The sequence below is a fragment of the Dreissena polymorpha genome, chromosome 12, assembly GCF_020536995.1.
Source record: "Dreissena polymorpha isolate Duluth1 chromosome 12, UMN_Dpol_1.0, whole genome shotgun sequence".
Taxonomy (NCBI): domain Eukaryota; kingdom Metazoa; phylum Mollusca; class Bivalvia; order Myida; family Dreissenidae; genus Dreissena; species Dreissena polymorpha.
The window spans coordinates 41,519,603-41,544,014 of NC_068366.1; the positions used below are offsets into that span (position 1 = coordinate 41,519,603).

Sequence of the window (24,412 nt, forward strand, 5' to 3'; positions counted from 1 at the left end):
ATAAAAATTACGATAAGTGTAATTAAAAAGGTACAATAAACAGTAATGACTCGCCTGCAAATCTAGGAGAACAGAATCGAGACCGTTTGGCCTTTCGACCGTTCTTAGGTGTGGCTCTTCCTCACAGCAAACGGTTGAGTGACGTTGATTTAAAGTTGTAGTTTTAATTGAGCGCCTAGACGAGCTAGAACCGGGATGAAATGTTTACCATACATAATTTGCTACTGGAAGTTTTACGCACGTTCGAAAATTTCGATTTCGTGTTATAGTTTTTCAATGCGTAACTTTACGCAAAGATTCTAAATCTAAATCGTTATTTAAGAAATTTAATTCCAGCGATTTTCCTCCTTCTTTATAAAGTACCGGTAAACGGTACTTTCCCAATCGAACGAAAATTCCCAAATTCCCAAAACGGTACTTTCCCAATCGAGCGAAAATTCCCAAATTCCCAATCGGCATCTGGAAAAATCCCAATCAGCGTCCGAATTTTTTCTCAAAACGATAGAAAGTTTCGTAAAAAAACCAACTTTCGGCGAGCGAACAAAGAAAATCGTATAGTTGTGTGTAACCACGCGCTCGATTAATTTCGGGTTTTATTATTCAGCGCATTCAATCAATAGAGTTGTTACTGTTTCCGGTTCTTTTGCCAGGCAGCCAGCGTACTGTTTTACGTCGGTTTGTAACCTTATCGTAGTTTGAAATGAGTCATAATAGCAAATATTATGCCAAAAAACCAATCGGAACCATCAATCACAGGACACATTGACAGCAATAATGATGCTGTGCAGGGAGGGATGCAAGCAACTGAGTGATGATTAAACATCAAAGATTGTTGAAATTTCACAAAAATGAAAGAGAGAGACATTGCTTTAAAAGAGATTAAAACAACTAGTAATTGATTTGGTGTGTTCTTTATAATATTTTGTTATTTATATAAACTTTATAACTTAATGGTCATTAAGGCATGCCTGCAAATGATTATTTAAATGGGTATGTTCAATTAAGTATGAACTGTATGATGTATTCAATAAGACCCAAACTTCACGACGCGATTTTCCCAATTTCAGGATTTCACGACTCGATTTTTCCCAATTTTGAGGTTTTCACGACTCAATTTTTCCCAATCGGAATGGTACAGGTACTTTTCCCAATTGGACAAGGAAAATCGCTGAATTCGTTTTTACGCCTTTACGCATGTTATCTGGAGCACTGATGTATTTGATACTTAAGGAAATATCGAGAATGTGTGTGTATCGTCAATATTTACCAGCATTTGCTTTAAAACTGGAATATACGGGATTATCCGGTAATTAGTAGCGATATTAACTATATAATATGAACAAAATAAAACGTATTTATATACGCATATTCAAACAATGGTTATAATAAGCTGATAATAAACAAAATAACAAATACATCGTCACCGTCTTGATTATTGATGTAGCTTCAAACTGCTAATATTCTCAGCTCAAATATAATAGCAGAATCAACATGCAATTAATTTATAAATCCACCATATGCTGGAGCTTTGACCACTTGTATGTACGAACACTACGGGCGGGAAACAAACTTAATTGGCCAGACACATTAACTATGCTTACATGTATATGCTAATACAATCCGCGCACAATAAATATATTATGACAGCGTTTTTTTTCCCCAAAGGGGAAAGGTACCTGTACCCCTACAATTGGGAATTTTTCGAGTCGTGAAATCTTCAAATTGGGAAAAAAATGAGTCGCGAAATCAATGAATTGGGAAAAATTCGAGTCGCAAAATTGATGAATTGGGAACCTTTAAAATGCATGTAATCTATCATTAGGGGCTATATTCTGCATCACAAAGCATTTTAAACTCTAGGTTTTGACAGAAAAACTACAGTACGGTTATGATATTTTGACTATCGTATCATGTCATGTGAAAATTGTGTTATTGCCACTTCAGTTAGAATGTGCCCGTCAATTGGAAAAATATCTTCCAGTGATAGGCATAAGCACTGAGGTTGCATAAAAATTAATATTAATAATTTTGTTTTAGCCCTTAAAAGTCTTACAAGCCCTGCAATGTTTCATGTGAGTTAAATTAAAAACTTAAAAACTAAACAAAAACAACAACAATGGATCTTGTACTGGTTTGACATCTTTTAACAATAGACAGTGAGAATAGTCACACGTAACCAAAATGAGTTTTTAGAGTGGAATGCTTTAACAATAATTTTCAAAGGTAAGTCTTATATTTTGTTTTGATTTTTTTTCAAATCATCAAATAAGATATTAAGATCATCTGCCATTAAATGCTTATGTATATGTTGTAAATAACTATAGGATTTTACACCCATGTCTCATTATTTTTAATTTTATGTTAAACTTTTATTTGTTTATATCCGTATCCGAATAGTTACTGTCCGGATTTGACACTTAAAAAACTATACATAGAAGTAATATGCGCATTTAACTCAATACGGTTACGTTTTTTTTAATGTCAACGAAAAATTAGTGTTGAGAAAGTTTATTGATGTAAGGAAGACTGGTCTTAGCGATGGAATTCTTTCACGGGAAATATCGATCACTCGTCGCGGTTATGTAATCCATTCACATTTTACACAGTGGTTAGAGTTGCGCCCCATTTGAAAAGTTTTGTTTACTTTCTACGCAACAATGTCCTGCGAAAATAAATGGCCGAAAATGAAAGGCTCGACAATATCAAAAGATATTTCCAGCGAAAATAAAAGGCACTGGCTATTGGGAACGGCACCTAAAATCGTTCGGAACGGTAGATATCGAGATTGGGAAAGGTCCGGTGCTAAAATTGGGAAGCCTCCGGAAGGCTTTGGGAAAGGTACCGTTCCCCGGTACTAGTTAAAGAAGGAAAAAAAACGCTGTATGATTTTAATTATTATTATAATTGTTCTTTCAAAATTTGTTAACTACATGTAACTAATATTTTTTAAAAGATTTTTTGTTTCATGATGCGCATCGACTCGGCATCATGTCGCGGAATGCCTTGGCGGACAGATGCGAAGTTTCGCGGCGAAATGCGACTTGCCGCTGCATACTGACGCGGCTTCAACGACTGACGCGGCATCGACTCGTTTCGCCTTGCCGCCGCGGATCGCGAAATACGTTTGTTCCACTTTGGCTGTACTGTACATTGATCATGACTTGCAGATGACCCCTATTGACTTTCAGGTCACTAGGTCAAAGGTCACGGTGACTTGACACAGTAAAATGGTTTGCGGATGATAACTCAAGAAAGCTTATGCCTATGATCATGAAACTTCATAGGTACATTTATCATGACTCGCAGATGACCCCTATTGATTTTCAGGTCACTAGGTCAAAGGTCAAGGTCACGGTGACCCGAAATGGTTTCTGGATGATAACTCAAGAACGCTTATGCCTAGGATCATGAAACTTCAAAGGTACATTGATCATGACTCGCAGATGATCCCTATTGATTTTCAGGTCAAAGGTCAAGGTCACAGTGATTCGACTTAGAAAAATGGTTTTGGATGATAACTCAAGAACGCTTACGCCTAGGATCATGAAACTTCATAGGTACATTGACCATGACTCGCAGATGACCCATATTGACTTTCAGGTCACTAGGTAAAAGGTCACGGTGACTTGACACAGTAAAATGGTTTCCGGATGATAACGCAAGAAAGCTTAGGCCTAGGATCATGAAACTTCATAGACACATTGATCATGACTTGCAGATGACCCCTATTGATTTTCAGGTCACTAGGTCAAAGGTCAAGGTCACAGTGCCAAAGAACGTATTCACACAATGGCTGCCACTACAATTGACAGCCCATATGGGGGGCATGCATGTTTTACAAACATCCCTTGTTTTTAAGGTTTTTGATGCTGCTTTGTGTATTTATGATTATTTTTGTCATTGTTGTACCTAAATCTTATATGAGTAGTTGAGTCATATAAAATAAATGTTAAGGCCACTAGAACAGAACTATTGTTTTATTGTTAAGCACCGTATTTTACCATGCATAGCGCGCAGTTTTTTACCTTCAAATTTCAAAATAAAAATTCAGTGCGCGTAATACATTGACACAACGCTTTCCTGGTTGCTAAATTGCAAAAAATCCATTTCGTAATCGTTAATCTTCGCAATTGCCGCCATTTTTGTTATTGCAAAAAAAAACTACACCCTATAATGTTATAGACTGAAGGGGCCGTTGTCGAAACAACAAATAGCGGGAAAGGTTAGGAATGAACGGGGTAGTAATAGTTTTGACAAAAATTAAAAGATGAAAAAAATGTCTTTGTTGGTGTTTTCACACTTCTTCATTGATTGTTCATTAAAAAAAATCGAGGTATATCGATCCCTGTGCGTCGCGGTATTGTTTGTTAAAGTTTTTGTTGTCATGAAAACTCGTTGATTTACAACGCATTACGTCTTATTTGAACTGAGGCTAATTATTTCAATAATATTTCTCAACTTCGCTTTTGCTTTACTTTGATAATTTAATCCAAAGTTTAATGTTAGCATTTCCGAAAATTTGCACTCTATGTGAATTGACAGTTTGACGTCATCAAAGGAAAGCCGCTTCCTGTCTGAAGCAATAAAGTGACAAGTTTCTCGCCGACAAAATTGGCTTCCTTTGTCTAGCAATCAACATGCCAAACCAATCGTGTGTTTGTTCCTCAATGGCAATCGTCCAATTAAATAATAGCACGTGCAAAGCTCCGCCTTCGAACCTTTTGCAGAGAACGGAGGTGGAGTTTAACGGTTAATTGAGCAAGTGTTTTACGTAAGTTGAGTTCCGATTTGCCGAAATTACTAGGCCCTAAGCATTGAAACGACGAATACATTTATCAATGAATTTCCGATCTCTGCATAAATATGCTACTGTGCGAGTATACTAAGTAGGTTACAAACCAACAATAGAGATATAGACTCGTTTTATTTTCTTTCAATAGAGACAAACAAATAATATTTGTCAAATGGCTTTACGCCGATAACGCCAACTGTATGGAATTGAGCGTTCGGGTGTATTGTTTGTCTTACTATAAATACTTATCAACTAGACGCAGTGAAGGCGCGAAATACCGGGTCAAACTGGATTTATTGGGGAGCATCTCTTAATGGGGAAATATTTAAGTCGATGAAAAATAAAATGGTATCCACGGACGATTTGCGTAAAATTGGACATTGAGATGTTGCGGGTCTGCAGAAGAAGATGTCATACGATGTTGTGAGCGGCAGGTAATGAAAATGTTACACTGATCAAATGTGAGGAATAGGTAATAGTGGTTCGAATTTAACGCGCAGGGGTCTTGAAAAAACATGCGCAGCGGCAATAAGGACATAACGGTGTTTTCGAGAGAATAATCTTAAAAATTGTCGAAAATATAGTGCTATGCAACCCATGCTCCTGATCGTATAAACGCTCCCTACTTTAAAACAAAAAATTAAGCGCCCGAAAAACTCAGATTAAATGATAGCGCAATATAAGAATGGCGGCCATTTTCGGCCAAATTTTCAGGTTTTTGGTCTTGAAATCTTTTTTTTCTCCATTTTGGCTTTTAAAAATCGCATGCGCGTTATACATGGTAGCGCGCTATACATGGTAAAATACGGTTGTAATTATTGTTTTATATATTTCAGATCCTGATTTATACTGTAGGATTAACTGCTATTTGAATTTTCGTCTGTATGTATTTCATAAAGGACTGAAAAGCATTCCTACATTATTAAAAGAAGTGAACTGTGAACTATCTTATTTATGATTTCTTGTTTATTGGGATATAACACGGCCGTAACCATCCGGGTTACAGTATTATAGACTATTTTAACAAAATTATACTTTAACTACATGTACTTTAACATGTAAAACTTCATACACTAGAGTATCAAAATTGGCGACAGGTTCATTGTCTAATGTTGTGATACGTTGGCCTTTGGTTGAAAAGTTTTATTGTACATCTTGTGTTTGACTTTATCCGTGTTTCAGTGTTAATTTTAACTTCTAAGGTTGATAAACTTTTGGAACTAGCTTTATTGTTTTCATATTTCACAAGAAATATACTTGAACGATACGAACAAAAAGGTTTTAACATTATAAACAGTAACAAAATGGCAACAGGTTCATTGTCTTCAGTTCCAAAACGTTTGCGTATGGTTGAAGACTTTTCTTGCACATGTTGTTTAGAGCAGAATCTTACGGAATCTGCAGACATTTATTGTGAACAATGTTTAAGGTTTTATTGTAAAAAATGTGTTATCCTGCATAGTCAGTTGTTTACAAAACATATGACATGTGGAAGGGAGGATTTTAAGAAATGGCCAGTTTCTAAGGCGGTGGAAGATTTTCTCAGGAAGTGTGAGGTGCATGCGGATGAATCACTGACACAGTTTTGCCATGACCACGGTCAGCTGTGCTGCTCTGCATGTGTTGGAACAATTCACAGGTATCTCACACATTTATATTCCTTTAGTTATTAATAATTAACAGCACTTCCGCTAGCTTTTATAGGTTGGCAGTCCTGACTACCAAACCATAAATTTTGGACGTCCCAAACATAAATTTTGAAGTCCCACTTTTATTTCATAATTTTAATAGACCCTACTTGTGATTTCAATGGATACAAACATGTTCCTTAAATCTATAAATAAACATATAATATTGATAGATCTTTGCATGTTCCAACTCTATCCATTACCGGATAATCCAGTATTATTACGATTTATATTTTCAATACCAAAATACCGCCATTTTACACAAGTGCATATACAAATTGAATTGTGGGATGGGGGAATTCCCATTGAACATGTGTGAATCAGGTGACGCAATTTGAGAGCATCGAGAACAGTGAATTTTTTTAACCGTGAGTCCTGCGTTCTGGACTCATAAAAATATCTGGGGATGCAAAGTTTTGAGTTATGTGAGTCCCAAAAATGCATAGAATTTTCATAAAAAAATAATAAAGTTTAATACTTGGACTCACAGTCGCAGGGGTTTTCAGCCTTTTATATCATGAGCCTATTAAAGGGCCCTTCCCAAGTTTTTCCAAAGAGCCTTACTGACACCAGCATTTTCATTTCCCAAAGCAGTAATTTTAGCGAGAATTCTTCCCAAAATCCATAGGCTAGGGCCTCTTTCCAATGAAGCGAGGAAAACCCGACTCCTTATTTCGATTCAGGGACTCGTCGATTTGCAGGTTATGGAGTCCCAGGACTCAGACGAGAAAAATTGTAAAAAATCACTGCGAGGACCGATCATCAGGGATTTCAATAGATTTTAAAAACCAGGAGTCATCAATGCCCCTTGACTGAAATTGGGGTCAATTTTGAAGCGCGTTTATTGTGTTTTTGTCTGAATTATTCATTTTTTTAAATAAAAATATGCTTTAAGAGTAACACAATATCTTAAAAAGTTATATTGCTTTATTAAATAAAAATACCATGATAAATAACACAACATATTTTAATGAATTGGTACACAAAGATAAGGACAAAATATCAATAATTTGTGTGAAAAAAATCGACTCAGGACTTTTAAGATTTAAAAAACAAAACAAGTTCATTTTACAAATTTTTATTATTTCTATCACTATACTATGTAAAAACAATAAATGCTCATTAAATCTACTTCTTAATAACACATTTAAGTCTTTAACACATTTAAGTAATTTAAGATATGTACCGGTAGCAACGTTCCATCACATATTTATCCTCATTATATTATCATCATCCCTATGATAGCTTTTGTACAAAAAACACATCTAAATGCATGGAACATCTAGTATATCTATTACTGTTTATCCGATTATTATACATGTCCGAAATATATCAGTTTAAGAATGCCTTACCAGTAGTAGTTTAACTTAAATAATCCGAATTGTCCTTGTTTTTATCTGGTTTAACAAACCTTACCAAATGTTTGTGACATCCAGTTAATGCTTTCTCCATTATAAGATCACCATTACTTGTAATTTGAATCACCATTTTTGAATTGAACGCGGGTTAAATGTTAATTTTCCCCACGCTTTTTGAAAAAAAGGTGGGGATATTGTGGTGATCTCCGCCGTCCGTCCGTCTGTCCGTCCGTCCTGGCCACTATCTCCTCCTACACTAAAAGCACTAGAACCTTGAAATTTACACACATGGTAGCTATGAGCATATGTGCGACCCTGCACTATTTGGAATTTTGATCTGACCCCTGGGTCAAAAGTTATAGGGGTTGGGGTGGGGCCGCGTCAGAAATTATCACTCATTTTTTTATGTTATTTTACATATACTTCTTTATTTCTACACCGATTCACTTCAAATTGATACTGGACCTCACCTATGACAATACGGTCAATCTCAACCATGCATGGCCCCATTCCCAACCCTGGGCCGCCCCGCCCACATAGGCCACACCCACCAAAAATTTCCATTTACTATAATTTTTTCATTTCTACACGGATTCACTTCAAATTGATACTGAACTTTTGTTATGACATTAGGGTCAATCTCAACTATGCATGGCCCCAATCCCAACCCTGGGGCGCCCGCCCACATAGGCCACACCCACCAAAAAATTCCATTTACTATAATTTTTTCATTTCTACACGGATTCACTTCAAATTGATACTGAACTTCTCTTATGACATTAGGGTCAATCTCAACTATGCATGGCCCCATAACCAACCCTGGGGCCCCGCCCACATAGACCACACCCACCCAAAATTGCCTTTACTATAATTTCTTCATTTCTACACCGATTCACTTCAAATTGATATTGAACTTCTCTTATGACAATACAGTCAATCTCAACTATGCATGGCCCCATTACCAACCCTGGGGCGCCCCGCCCACATAGACCACACCCACCCAAAATTGTCTTTTACTATAATTTCTTCATTTCTACACCGATTCACTTCAAATTGATACTGAACCTCTCTTATGACAATACGGTCAATCTCAACTATGCATGGCACAATTACCAACCCTGGGGCGCCCTGCCCACATATGTCACACCCACCCAAAATTGCCTTTTACTATAACTTCTTCATTTCTACACCAATTCACTTCTAATTGATGATGAACTTCTCTTATGACAATACGGTCAATCTCAGCTATGCATGGCCCCATTACCAACCCTGGGGCACACCTAGGTCAAACATTCGGCGTGGGGATACGCGTCGGCCTCTGCCGCGCCATTTCTAGTTTACATTGAATACATCCGCCATTTACAATGTCAAAGGTCATGATGTAGCAATTTAATTCTACATTTATGCATGTTTGCACTATATTCATTTCTTTTTTTTTATAATAAAGTATGTTTGACAATTTTAAATTGAAATAGAATTGAGATATAATAATCATGAGAAACATCTTAAAAAATATATATATATAAAAATTGTTGTGTTTAAATCGGGGAATTTCCCCCCCCCTCCCCCCTCCAAATTTTCAAAATCATTTCTAGATTTAATTATTCACTGCAAGATAAGAAATTCTTCTTTGGGGAAAAATGGACTACTATTTGATTGCTGAATAAAAACTACGTAGCGCAGAGGTCTCTACTATCTTTTATTTATTTAATGTGGAAAAATTTTCTCTAACTAAAAAACTACTTAATGACCCTTCATCTACAGCGCTACATTCGTTGAGATTTGTCAGTATTGATCTGCGAACAAATGTAAACTTATTGCATAGCTTCACATGGTTTTGGCGTGTATTCGGCGGCCTGTGCGCTGATTGGCTAATACGCTTACCAAGAAGAATTTGAATGAGAGCTGGAAAAATCAATATTGGCCACTCGCTGAGAAATTCATTGAAAACAGTAGCTCTTAGGCGGAGTAAACGGACTGAATGACCCGATTTACTGTTGACATTTGTAGGTTTTGTGTATTTGAAAATAGCGTTTGTGTTTAGATCCACTTTATTCCTACAGTATCAAAGCTATTGCTTTCATACTTGCAACACTTATTAACTATCATAAGGGCACTGTGCAGGCAAAGTTATGTAACTCTGACTGGCATTTGGACGGAATTATGGGCCCTTTATACTTAGAAAATTGAAAATTTGGTTAAGTTTTGTGTTTTGGTCCACTTTACCCCTAAAGTATCATAGAAAATGCTGTCATACTTGGAACACTCTCAAACTATTATAAGGGTACAGTAAAGGGACAAGTTGCATAACTCTGGTTGTCATTTTTACGGAATTATGGCCCTTTTTTGACTTAGTAACTTTGAATATATGGTTAAATTTTGTGTTTCGATCCACTTTACTTCTAAAGTATCAAGGCTATTGCTTTCAAACTTAAAATACTTTCATGCTATCATAAGGGAATTTTTTTAAAAATTTTTTTATACGCCCGTATAAAATACGGGATGTATTATGTGAAACCCCTTGGCTGGCGGGCGGGCGGCGGGCGGAAGGCATCACTTTGTCCGGACTCTAATTCAAATTGTATTCATCCGATCTTCACCAAACTTGGTCAGCAGTTGCATCTAGTTGATATCTAGGCCAAGTTCGAATATGGGTCATGCCGGGTCAAAAACTAGGTCATAGGGTCAATAAGTGCATTTTCAAAGGGGCCACTTTGTCCGGACTCTATTTCAAATTGTATTCATCCGATCTTCACCAAACTTGGTCAGCAGTTGCATCTAGTTGATATATAGGCCAAGTTTGAATATGGGTCATGCCGGGTCAAAAACTAGGTCATAGGGTCAATTAGTGCATTTTCAACGGCGCCACTTTGTCCGGACTCTAATTCAAATTGTATTCATCCGATCTTCACCAAACTTGGTCAGTAGTTGCATCTAGTTGATATCTAGGTCAAGTCCGAATATGGGTCATGCTGGGTCAAAAACTAGGTCAAAGGGTCAATTAGTGCATTTTACTTTGTCCGGACTCTAATTCAAATTGTATAAATCTTATCTTCACCAAACTTGGTCAGTAGTTGCATCTAGTTGATATCTAGGCCAAGTTCGAATATGGGTCATGCCAGGTAAAAAACTAGGTCATAGGGTCAATTAGTCCATTATCAACAGCGCCACTTTGTCCGGACTCTTATTCAAATTGTATTCATCCGATCTTTACCAAACTTGGTCAGTAGTTGCATCTAGTTGATATCTAGGTCAAGTTCGAATATGGGTCATGTCGGGTCAAGAACTAGGTCATAGGGTCAATTAGTGCATTTTCAACGGCGCCACTTTGTCCGGACTCTAATTCAAATTGTATTCATCCGAAACTTTTAAACAACTTTTTATCCTGCGTCAAAGTGGTATGGGGGTATAAGTCACATTCAGTGACAAAGCTCTAGTTCAAGTTGAATTCACCAAACTTGGTCAGAGGTAGTATATAGATTATATATCAGTCAGGTCTGATTGGAGACATGCAACCGATTAACACATGCAATATTTTTATGCAATATTTTATCCAGTTTTATTTTGCGATATTTTCATCGGGTTTATTTTTTTCGCGATTTTTGAAATTTTTTTTTGCTTATTTCCAAAACAAATACATCAATCATCAGTGTATCATCTCCAATGGCACACGAATCGGGCGTATATTGCTCCGTCATGCGGCGCTCTTGTTGCTTTTTTTTCGCATTTTTGGAAGATAATGTAATAAATGTCCACACCCCACACTTTACACCCATCTTCACTCCACCCCTCCCTCCTTTGTGATTGAAATTGAGAGTCCCTTCACCTTTAAAAAGAAAATAGATGAGCGATCTGCACCCGCAAGACGGTGCTCTTGTTTTTTTAAAGTTGTCATTTTTCTTATTTCGTTTAGTATAAAGTAAATTGCAAAATATTATTCATATATTCCCAATTTTTAAAAATCATTGGCTCTAGGCTTGCTAAAGTATGAAATTTCAATATCACATATAAATAAACAATAGGCCAATGTATTGGATTCTTCTTTATCCCCACGCTTTTTGAAAAAAAGGTGGGGATATTGTGGTTATCTCCGCCGTCCGTCCGTCCGTCTGTCTGTCTGTTCGTCCTGGCCACTATCTCCTCCTACACTAAAAGCACTAGAACCTTGAAACTTACACACATGGTAGCTATGAGCATATGTGCGACCCTGCACTATTTGGAATTTTGATCTGACCCCTGGGTCAAAAGTTATAGCGGTTGGGGTGGGGCCGCGTCAGAAATTATCACTCATTTTTTTAGGTTATTTTACATTTACTTCTTTATTTCTACACCGATTTACTTCAAATTGATACTGGACCTCTCTTATGACAATACGGTCAATCTCAACCATGCATGGCCCCATTCCCAACCCTTGGGCGCCCCGCCCACATAGGCCACACCCACCAAAAATTTCCATTTACTATAATTTTTTCATTTCTACACGGATTCACTTCAAATTGATACTGAACTTTTGTTATGACATTAGGGTCAATCTCAACTATGCATGGCCCCAATCCCAACCCTGGGGCGCCCGCCCACATAGGCCACACCCACCAAAAAATTCCATTTACTATAAAAAAAAATTAGGTTATTTTACATTAACTTCTTCATTTCTACACTGATTCACTTCAAATTGATACTGAACCTCTCTTATGACAAAACGGTCAAACTCAACTATGCATGGCCCCGTTGCCAACCCTGGGGCGCCACGCCCACATAGACCACACCCGCCCAAAATTGCCTTTTACTATAATTTCTTCATTAATACACTGATTCACTTCAAATTGATACTGAACCTCTCTTATGACAATACGGTCAATCTCAACTATGCATGGCCCCATTACCAACCCTGGGGCACCCGGCCCACATAGGCCACACCCTCCCAAAATTGCCTTTTACTATAACTTCTTTATTTTTACACCCATTCACTTCTAATTGATACTGAACTTCTCTTATGACAATACAGTCAATCTCAACTATGCATGGCCCCATGATCAACCCTGGGGCGCCCTTGGGTCAAACATGCGGCGTGGGGATACGCGTCCGCCTCTGCCGCGCCATTTCTAGTTAAAACATGAAACAATGGCGTCTTCTTTTCCACAAATAGATCATGTGACAACAACAAAAGCAAAATAATTGCAATAGGTTAAATAACGACAAAACATATTTGGCAATACATGTAGTAGACCAGGTGGCATGTTATAAGCCGCTCATCACAGGCTAGATTGTTCATACTGAGACTATTAAGAAATCAAGGACCTCTTCTAAGATGCGGAGTTATTTTGATTTGCATCTGTCCTTTGGTCTGTTTGTCGGTTGGTCAGTAGACCAATCGTTTCCACAGGATATCTAGAGAATGCTTTGACCTACAGGCATGCAAAATGCTTTATGTTTACATCTAGGAAGATTAAGAGGTCAATCTGTTTTGAGGTCAATAGGTAAAAGGTCACAGAAGCTTATAACATGAAATTATAAATGTTTAGAAGTCAGTTTTAGAACCTGTAATACCCATTATAACAATCTTTGAAGTAGATTATTAATTATAATATAACACTGTAAGACATTGGACATTGTACAGATATATTACAGTAATGCCATCAGTAAATGCATTTAATAATTAAATTTCAATACACTTAAAGCATGTGTTTGCAAAAATCAGTTCCAGTCAGTTTATTGAACAATATATTGATTTTCATCGCTGGCTTATTTAAGAATTGAATAGCATTTTTCTGCATTTCATCTGTGTATGAACTGTCGGGAAAATTACGCCTAATTTGCATAAACTTTGATGGCGTTTATTATTAATTAGGCGTATTTTCCTGACAGTTCATACCCCGATAAAATGCAGAAAAATGCTATTCAATTCTTATAATTACAACAATTCTATCGTGGCAAGGGCCATACAAGTCCTTTTTAACCTAGCGTATGAATCTATTTTCAGTTTCGGTTTCATCTCCATCAACCGTGAATATCGTTGAAGTTCGTGCAAAAAATATAACGTCATTCGTTATTGACCAATAAAAAGCAGCATCATTAAGGCCAGAGTTTTTTTTATAAAATGATTTTCAGATTTTTTTCCAAAAAGTGTCCAGTAGGAGGACGGGAAAAAAAAAGAAAAAAAAGATGGTGACCAAAAATGCACTATGCTAAAAATGTTATGGTATGAAGTTCTTTTAGATTTCATGACCAAAATAATAAATGTCAATGAAATTTATTATGTTCTAAACATTCTCATACAAATATTTAGCAATAAACACATTTATTAACAGACCTGCATTTCATACGAATATAATTATAGTTGCATAATTTTCTTTAAATCGAAACAGTTTCTGTTACAAATGAAAATGCACAAACACGCAAATATGTCTTTTGCAAGCAATTCCTTTTAAGACAAAATGAACATCTGTATTAAAAAAAACTCTGGCAAAGTCAATCTTCAAATTAAAAAATCTTAATCTGTCATCCAATCCCCTATGTCACTGCCTAGGCACTTTAATATTCCTCTATTAAAACAACATCTTTTATATGTAATTCAAAAATGAAACACTCCAAGTGTTGCTTGAGTATTAAAAGAAAATACAAACCAAAATCTATTAGTTACAAAATTAACAAGATTAAGCTTGTAATGGTTATTTAAAATTGTAAAACACAAAGCTGTACAAGTTTCCCACTACAATCTTATAGCAAAGAGGAATTATGTAGAGATAGAATAACACATTTTTTTACAATATATGCAGTATGAAACTAAATTAAAATGAATACTATCAACTTATAAAAATACGCAGAAAACATGCACACAGCATAGCATGGAATTATTATTATCATCATCTTACAATGTTATTACCAAACAATGGTTAACATAGTCATGATCATGACAGCAGTACAAATCAATTTTGATAGGCCAATGGGGGAAATTTTGCACACATATGCAAAGAAACAATATATTGAAAACGCATTATAGAGTACACAGTATATGTCTCTGTAACGAGCTCTTAATCTGTAGTAAATATCAGGGGTGTGATTTTTCAGCGGATCCGCGGATTTCCGCGGATCGGGTTGTCCTGTATGTCACTTCTGAGATTTGCGTAAATTCGTTTTAAAGAATGTGGGGGAGAGGGGCTACCACCGATTCCGCGAACGTATTTCACAAGCGACCCGAAATATCCGCGGCCCGTGAAATCTCTCCGCATTTTACACTGGTAGATTCTACCTAAGCATTTTTAAAACGAGCCATATAATTGGCTGTCGTTTCCCAATCTTCCAATTAAAATCGTGTTCTTAAAATGCGCTCTGTGGTTTGTTTGCAAATGGCGCCATTGTGAAGAGAAAATTAAGATTATTGAAATAACAAATAGCAATCGAATAAACGACTGACATCACCTAGTCTGATAGGAATAATGAAATGTGTTTGTCAAAAAAAAGACTACGTTTTAGATACAAGCAACACATATTTTGTTAAGAAATGTGCCCACTGAATTTGTGTCACGAAAAACCAGTGTTTGCAAATTGGAGTGTAGTCTACTCGCGAAGTAAAACAATTTAGAGAGTATTGTTCAAACATGGAAATAGACAAACATGATTTGATATTTATATGTCTGTGGGTCTGTGTATAATCAGATTCATATGCATATTCTGCTTTATTATGTTTGTCACGCTGTTCAGTTAACTGAAATAGCTTTGAACTGAGTGAAGATGTGAAATGCAAGATATTGAAAGGTAAACAAATTAAATATATTAATTTAACTCAGTTAATACATCATTAACACCAGAAGAACACTCAAATGTCATTGATTTTTTTTGATTTTTTTTCTTACAGCCTGTGCCTTTTGGATTGGGAAAATTAGCGCGATAAACCATGAAATTGGGAAAAATAGCGCGATAAACCATGAAATTGGGAAACATTATAAATATGTTTAGAAGAACAGAATTAAAATTATTAAAGTATGTTTGACAGCATTTTTACATTTGTATATTATAAAGTGCTAATTTAATGTGTTCTTACAATGAAGACAATGTTAAGTTAATATCCTTCCACATTCATATTGAACAATAATCTATATAGATTCTTAAATATACCATTTAATCATAACCTCTAACAGTAAGAATTTAATTCAGTATTCTTTTAAATTAAATATCATATGGTGAAAACATTAACAAATATTTATAAAAAAAAAACGCTTTAGTGGTCTTGCTATGTCAATGATGTATTAAATAGAGTTAAAATAATTTATTTCATTTCTTTATCTTTCAACATCTCCATGATCTTGCACTTCAATGCTATTTCAGTAAACTGTAAAGCGTGACAAACATAATAAAGCAGAATATGCATATGAATCTGATTTTACACAGATCCACTAACATATAAATCATATCATGTTTGTCTCTTTCCATTTTCGAACGATAGTCTACTCATCTTAAATGCATTAACTTTGTGAGTAACGGTAGACTAACTCCAATTTCCCAACACTGATTTCCGTGATGCACATTCACTGTGAAGATTTGTAATAAATATTTGATGTTTTTATCTCAAACGTTGTATTTTGCGTTAATTGACACACGCATTAAATTATTCCGTAATAACCATATGATATCCGTTGTTAATTTGAATGTTATTTATCATTTTCGCCGCTCATCGTAAATTTCTCGTCTGCTTGCCGCCATCTTGGGCTTGTGTAAAAACAGGCGTTTACAATCGGGATACATTGACTATCGTCGGTATCCTCCGCAATATAGAGAGAGATGTGGATAGCAACGTAAAATCGTATTCGGCTAAATTCGCAAAAAATACGTAAGTCAGTTGTTGTTCGGCGACGACTCGGCAACTCGATCGGCACTCGTTCGAAATTATTGCTAAATAACATTGTAATCTTATTGGCTTTATTGGGAAAATTTTGTCTTTTTTTGGGAAATTTTAATCAAATTATTAGGAAAAAACGTCATTTTTTGCAATTGGGAAGCAGCCGAATATCGGCTGTAATTTCTGGCAAAAAAAATCACTGAATGAGATTGTTTATATTTAGTCTATTAACTGTCATTCAATACATTAAAAACTGCTGCTATTGCTCACAATAAATACTTGCTTCACTGTTTTCTTTGCATCCTCAGTATGATTAATGTGAAGTTTAACAGGTTTTTATAAAGAAATATTGTTATGAATACAAAAAGTTGTTTATTTTAATGTCTGTTTTTATGTTTGTCATTGCGTTATGCGCGCCATTCGCGTAGTCAAAATCAGTAAACAGAATTTTCCTCCCCTCTGACTTTGCCTCAATCACACCCCTGAATATTTACATTATAACTGAACAAGAATATCTGGATTTATTAAATCAGGGAGCGTTCTCATTATCTCCTCCATAGACACCAAGAACTGGTTCTTCCCAAGAAACGGACTCGATAATGTCCATATCTGCCTATAATGCTCGAAAGGTTGATTGACAGTATAAATAGATGGATAGATCACTGGTGATGGAAAGTGTACGGCAAATCTACACTTCATGGTTATGACATATGAGTTCAATTTAATACATTGTACCTTGAAAAAAGTGGCTACAGTATGTCCTTCAACGTTACATTTTGATGAAGAACAGATCTTTTAAAAGTCACTATTAAAGTCAAATTTACCACCTTGCCAAGACTATCAAAACAGATTTGTATTTTATCAATTATAAAGCAATTAACCCTTTGCATGCTTGGAAATTTAGGGTCTGCTTAAATGGCGTCTGCTGAATTGCTTCAATTTAATAGCATTTTCTTCGAATTTTTTTCAAAGAATACTATCAGAATAGCAAACAGTTTGGATCCTGATGAGACGCCACGTTTTGTGGCGTCTCATCTGGATCCAAACTGTTTGCAAAGGCCTTCAAAATTCGTTTCTCACACTGAAAGGGTTAATATAAAAAATAAATAAAATCATTACTTTTGGTCAGCCTTCTAATTGCAATGACAGGTTTGCCAAATAATGAATATATTGCATATATTAAAGCAGGTATATACGATTTTTTATATGTGTTTAATTGTAATATATTGATAAAATATGTTACAATAACACAAAATAGGCAAGAAAAAATATACATTAAAGCCGAATTTCATAAAATGTAGCAAAGACAAATTAGCGCCATGAGCCGATAGTGACGTACATATTTTCCTACAATAACCGAAGCATTCGTCTTTGTATTAGGATCGGAGATAGTGTTCGTGTGTCGTATGAATAGATATCGTTGCATGAATTCAAATAAACCGTTAAACTAAGTTTATATGCACATCGCACATGTATGGTATACATGCTGGCGAATTCGGCTGTACAGCCGTTTTCAATTTCAGATATCTGGCTTATTTCGCATTTTTCGACACATGTTCTTCTTCACTTTTATTTTAATTTATATTGAAATATATATATAATATTTTTTTTACACATTTTATATAAATTCATAAATATTTGACAAAATCGTATATACCCGCTTAAAATTGTAAAATTTCTTAAATACTTTACATATGGTTTACCTGGCAGATGGAAGGTAGCAGTAATTCCTCCTCATCGCCATTAGGACATCAAATGCATTTTCTTTTATAATACTACGATCCTGTGGAGTTTGGTACTTTAAAATAGCATGTATGCATTTTAAGTCGCTCTCGACCAAAACATTCACTGGCATAGTTGGGTCACACTTAACCTTATCTGTGTCAATCATTGACTTAGACGCTTCAAGTGAAGCGAGTTCGTCGTGTTCGTTAACAACATGTTTGCGCACAACATCGCCAATTGTTTGGCCACTAGTGGCTTTGATAAATTGTTTTGTTGTTGTAGCATCCTGGTAAATAAGAAGTCCAAACCAGTATAAAGTCATTGTGGTCTCGCCACCATTTTGCATGTTTTCAGTAAAAATGATCGATGTTACAAAAGCGCTTATGATACATTTAAATGCGATATCGGTAAACGCTTTAAATAAATCACTTCTCTAAAACCCGACACGCGTTTTGTGTCTAAAACCTGGCTTTTGGCACCCGAAAAAAAAATCCGAGATTGAAATTATATAATTTTTTATTTTTTTTTGGTTTCGTCAAAAATAAGAGTCGGCGGGTCCGAAAATCATTTTATTAAAAAACTCTGGCCTAAGTTTCGCGCAAAACATTACGTCAATTCGGCAACTTGTTTATGATCAAAAAGTAGCGCTATGAGATTCATCTTTTAATTTGAATACGATGTGGGTTCATCGGAAAATGAAAAAACGGTCACATGAACAAATCCAATCATAATGCAGCATTCATATGAATGTAACAGGAGTTGTAATTATTTAAAAATATTTGGAATAGACTTTAATAATAAGTCATGCCTGTTTTTTGTGGGGTGGGGGAGCATTAATGATCTTTTCTCGCTTGTTCAACGTTAACAATACTAGCTGTAAAAACAATATAAGCAACTAGAAATTTGTTCTTAGTACATGGATACCTCTACAATCCAATTTGTTTCACTACTACCTTAATGTTTAACAATTATTAACAAAAATATGGAGTTGTATGAGTTTACCTGATGATAAATATGTTCCTGAATGTAATCAATCTATCCTATCAAAAATCCTTTTTGAGTTACGCTTCTCACAATTAACAAAATAAAATATTTTGCCTATAGGGCCATTACTCTCCTTATGTTAAACAAAATTTAACAAAAATATCAAGGTGCGGTATTTCACATGGTGTTTAATATTTTTTATAAAATTTCATCTCACTATCAGCTGTACTCTTTGAGTTTCTCACAACACAATTAAAAAATTTGATTTCTTTGCTAAAAAGGGGTCATAACTCTGGGCATGTTGAAAAGAAACATATCAATATATGCAGGTGTGCAAAATATATCAACACAATGGTAATAATTTATAGAAAGTTTCAGTCAACACATATTTTAAAATGTAATTTTTGTATAAATTATGTTGAAAAAAAACAGAACCAAAATATAGAGGTGCGCAAACTCACATGCCTGTTTACTGTTCTCGTAAAGTTGTAGGAATAGGTGTTACATAAGTTATATGTAACAGAAAAGTCACGAAGATGGAAGAACTAAGGGAAAAGGGCAAATCTATATACCTCCAGCCTTAGAAAAAAGCTTTCATTTATTTTCCTTGTTTGTTTTTATTTGACAATGTATACTTGTTTGAAGCATTACATAATATCACTGACTATTCCTTGGTATGTACATGTATTGATTGTTTATTTCAGCCAGTGCAGTAAAGTGACTCCAATTAATGAGCTGACCAACACGCAGCCCACATACCTACAGGGACTGTCAGTGGAGCTGGAAACTGTCCTGGGAGAAATCAAAAACCTTCAGATCAGTCAGGAGGCAAGCGTTAAGTCATTGCAGGGAACATACAAGGAACATGGGGCACTCATGATAGAACAAATGCGTGGCAATTTAAATACTAATATTGATGAGTGTGGTAATAGTTCTGTGGGTACATCAGGCGGAAATGAGCAATATTTAAAAGAAGAAATGTGTAGGAGTGTTGTTTCTATCATGAATGAATTCGATAATATTACTGCGAAGGAACTTAACGAGATGAAAGCTGAGGTTATAAGCATTAAAGGGTCAGTTACAAGTTCTATTCATAAATGCACCAGTCTTCACAATGACTTGTCACAATTTTATGAAATTGTTCAGAAAATTGGAGATCATAAGCAGCTCTGCCTAATAGCCAGCATAAAATGTAAGCATATAATACAGCAGGCACTGACTCTGCTGGGAAAGTCAGGCAAGGCGTTTAATGTCCAGAGTAATACTGAGCACAATGTGAGAATACCAAGTGATTCAGATGAATGTTGTATCTCAGGCATATGTGTTCTTCCCGATGGACAGGCACTGGTTGTAGACTGGAAAAATCAGAATGTCAAGCTGCTGAACCAGCAGTACCAGGTGGTGAGTCACTGGGATGTGAATGCTCGGCCAGTTGTCATTTGTTTGATCACACCCAGTGAGGTTGCAGTGGCTGTGAATGACCATGTTAGCAAGATACATGAGGTCCAGTTTATCACTGTCAACCAGGGAAAGCTTGTTCCTGGCCGGAAGTTTCAGTTACAACATGAATGTAGAGGTATTGAACATCACCAAGGAGACCTTTTTGTCATCTCTAGTGAAGAACTGTACAAATACACACTGAATGGCAAACAGGTCTGCAGTCTCTATAGGTCATTTGAATATGAAGGTAAGAATCATGGTGAATCCATCCTGATAACATTTGTATTATGTACAGGGATTTTTCTAGCCATTGTGGGAAAAGGAGTCTAATCCAATTTTGTTATTAGCTCGGCTGTTTTCAGAGAATACCCGAGGTATTGTCATAGCCAGCTCTTCGTCCGTTGTAGGCGTTGGCTAAAACCTTAACATTGGCTCTAAAATCAAAGTGCTTCCACCTACAACTTTGAAACTTCATATGTAGATGCACCTTGATGAGTTCTACACGCCACACCCATTTTGGGGTCACTAGGTCAAAGGTCAAGGTCACTATGACCTCTTATATAAAACTTTAACATAGGCTCTAAAATCAAAGTGCTTCCACCTACAACTTTGAAACTTCATATGTAGATGCACCTTGATGAGTTCTACACGCCACTCCCATTTTTGGGTCACTAGGTCAAAGGTCAAGGTCACTGTGACCTCTTATATAAAACTTTAACATAAACCTTAACATTCGCTCTAAAATCAAAGTGCTTCCACCTACAACTTCAAATGAACAGGCACCTTGATGAGTTCTACACGCCACACCCATTTTTGGGTCACTAGGTCAAAGGTCACTGTGACCTTTAATATAAACTTTAATATAGGCTCTAAAATCAAAGTGCTGTTACCTACAACTTTGAAACTTCATATGTAGATGAACCTTGATGAGTTTACACGCCACACCAAATGTTGGGTCACTAAGTCAAAGGTCAAGGTCACTGTGACCTCTAAAAAAAAATCTGAGAAGCTTTCACAGCCGAGCGTTGGCATCTGTTATGCTGTGATCTTGTTTAAAATCCATACAATGACGAATTTTTTATCGACTTCATGAACAGAATTGGGATTTATTTTTTAATCAACAAAAATTGACCCATAAGGCCTTTATCTTCTTGTTTTTTTTTAAATCATATAAATTATAGTTATATACTTTGTGAGATGAAAATAAAATAAAATTCAGATGTCATAGCAGAAAACCCGCTGATGTATTATAAAATATTTCTTCTATAATTCATATGTGCCCTTGAATACTACAGTACATAGTAGCCAAAACAAGATTCAGAAATATTGATTTATAAACAAGAGTTATGAAGTATTTTGACTGTCACAACATGACATGTCTATAAATAGAAACTGAGTTCCTGGGAGAGAGACACTTTCTTACCTGGTCTTAATTTTGTGGTTTTTTAATGATTGTACATGTACAATATGTTTGATAAATTGAATAATTTCATAACACCATATAACAAAGGTACTCTTGTGGTTGTATTCTTTTATGAAGTGTTCAAATGTATGTATTAATTTCATTGTAATTATAGTAGTATGTTTATTTGAACATTTTGCTGTTGAAATTGGTTTTGTAACTAACTAGCTAGAAAAGTGTCAATAACTGTTGTTTTGAATATTATTTTTCTTGTTATAAACACTGAAAAATACAAATAACGTTGTAACACGGCACATGAATTATGTCTGCTTTGGTCAATTTCACTAATTTCAGTACATAGTTATCACATGTATACATGTGTGGGAAATCTATTCATGCTGCACATACATGTAGTAACATGGTATTAACATGTTGATTGAACTGAGCAATTGTTTCTGTATACATGTGTTAGTGTTTCCATCTGTGTAATTGTTTTGCTTCAATTCATATCTAATTCACCAGTCCCATTTCAACATGTCAAACGTTAACACAATAGCTCTGCTACTGAAGTTTAATGTCACACTTAACTATTGAATTATTGAAATGTATGCATATATTTTAGATGTGTAAAGGCCTATTATAACAACATATGCGTAATACAATATCACTGCAGTATGTTTAATAAGATTATTTAACATTGACAGTAATTCAATATCTTGATGTTACTCTGTTTTGCAGTAGACAAGTGTGCTGTGAGTCCCACAGGAGACAGGCTGTACATCACCAGCCCTGAGCAGAACAAGCTTCTCACCCTGGCCAGGGATGGCACACTCCTGGCTACATACACAGACCCAGCAATAGGTGGCACACGTGGTCTACATGTGACCCCTGCAGGCCAGGTGCTGGTCTGTGGATACCTGTCCTACACTGTACGACAGGTGGGCTGGGAGGGAGAGAGTAAGCTGGCTACTCTTGCTACAGGGTTGGATGGAGTGGAGTACCCAGAGTCAGTCTGCTACAGCAGCACCACATCATCCATCATTGTGGGACAGTGGGATAGCAACACAATCCTGGTGTTCAGAGTGGAATAGTGTGTACATGTATGTATTAGTTGTTGTAATTTGTGATTAGTATTTCAATGACAATGTGTTGTTTAGCATACGAACATAGTAGTGTGTGATGTTACAATACAACATTAAGTGTGTAGTTAAAGATACAAATAACTTATGTGCACATATTGTTATCTGATTACACAATGTGAGGGTTTTTGTTAGAACATTAGATCTAATGAATATTATGTTATGTTGTCATAACATTTGTGTCATTATGGTCCTAACATTTAGTTCTTGTAAACTTTGCATGAAAAATTAAAGCATTTCAACTGAAAATTTAATATTTCTACATATATGCACATGTACATAGCAACTGAGTCTATTTTTAGACTTTCATTTCTATAAACACCATGCCATGTAAGAAATGTATATGGATGAATACTTTTTTAATAAAATATGAAATTGTTTAAGTAATCTTTGGAGGAGTATATATTGATATTTTACGCAACGTTTACAGAAAGGTTACACTTGATGTGAGATTTATTAATTTGCCATATTTTATGATGTTGAACATGTCTTATTGATTGTTATTACATTTATATCAGTGTGTGTGAGTCCTAAATATAAATACAAGAAATACATCAAGCTATTCTGCTGCTTCAGTTGCTGCTGGGTCGGGACAACGATGCTGAGGATGTGGGGGACAAGCATGACGCAGAAGGTAAAAGAGACGCTTTGTCAGGCCTTTTCTTGGCCACTTTGGGAAAAAATGCAATTTTGGGATTTTGAATTTGTTTTGTGCTAAAAGTCCATTGATTTGGGAAAAACACATTTAATATAAGTTTTAATTATACTTCAAATTAGAATAGTTATAATCTTTGTAAGATCTAATTGAAACATAATTGAGATATAATTTTCATAAGGAACAGCATATAACACGCTTTGGGTATGGGTCCGTTAAACAGACCCATGAATACTCAAGGAAAAGCCCTGCTTGTGTATTTCCTGTTTATTAAGATGAGGTGGCAAAGAATGGTATGAATTTACATAAGGTAAAATATCCTTTTAAATTGTTTGTTTATTGTAAAATCATATATATTCGTCTGCATGTTATTTTGTGGTTAAAAAAAGACTT

General features: G+C 35.6%; 1 protein-coding gene across 1 annotated transcript in view; it reads left to right on the forward strand.

Annotated features, from left to right (window-relative positions):
• The first annotated feature begins 1,745 nt into the window (after positions 1–1,745).
• LOC127852881 (uncharacterized) overlaps positions 1,746–24,412 on the forward strand; it is a 28,408-nt gene continuing 5,741 nt past the window's right edge. Inside the window, exons 1-4 of the mRNA XM_052386911.1 lie at positions 1,746–6,431; positions 20,088–21,070; positions 22,964–23,325; positions 23,941–23,998. Coding sequence (XP_052242871.1) covers positions 6,097–6,431; positions 20,088–21,070; positions 22,964–23,316 — 1,671 coding nt within the window. The 5' untranslated portion in view covers positions 1,746–6,096 and the 3' untranslated portion in view covers positions 23,317–23,325; positions 23,941–23,998. The remainder of the gene's footprint in view (positions 6,432–20,087; positions 21,071–22,963; positions 23,326–23,940; positions 23,999–24,412) is intronic.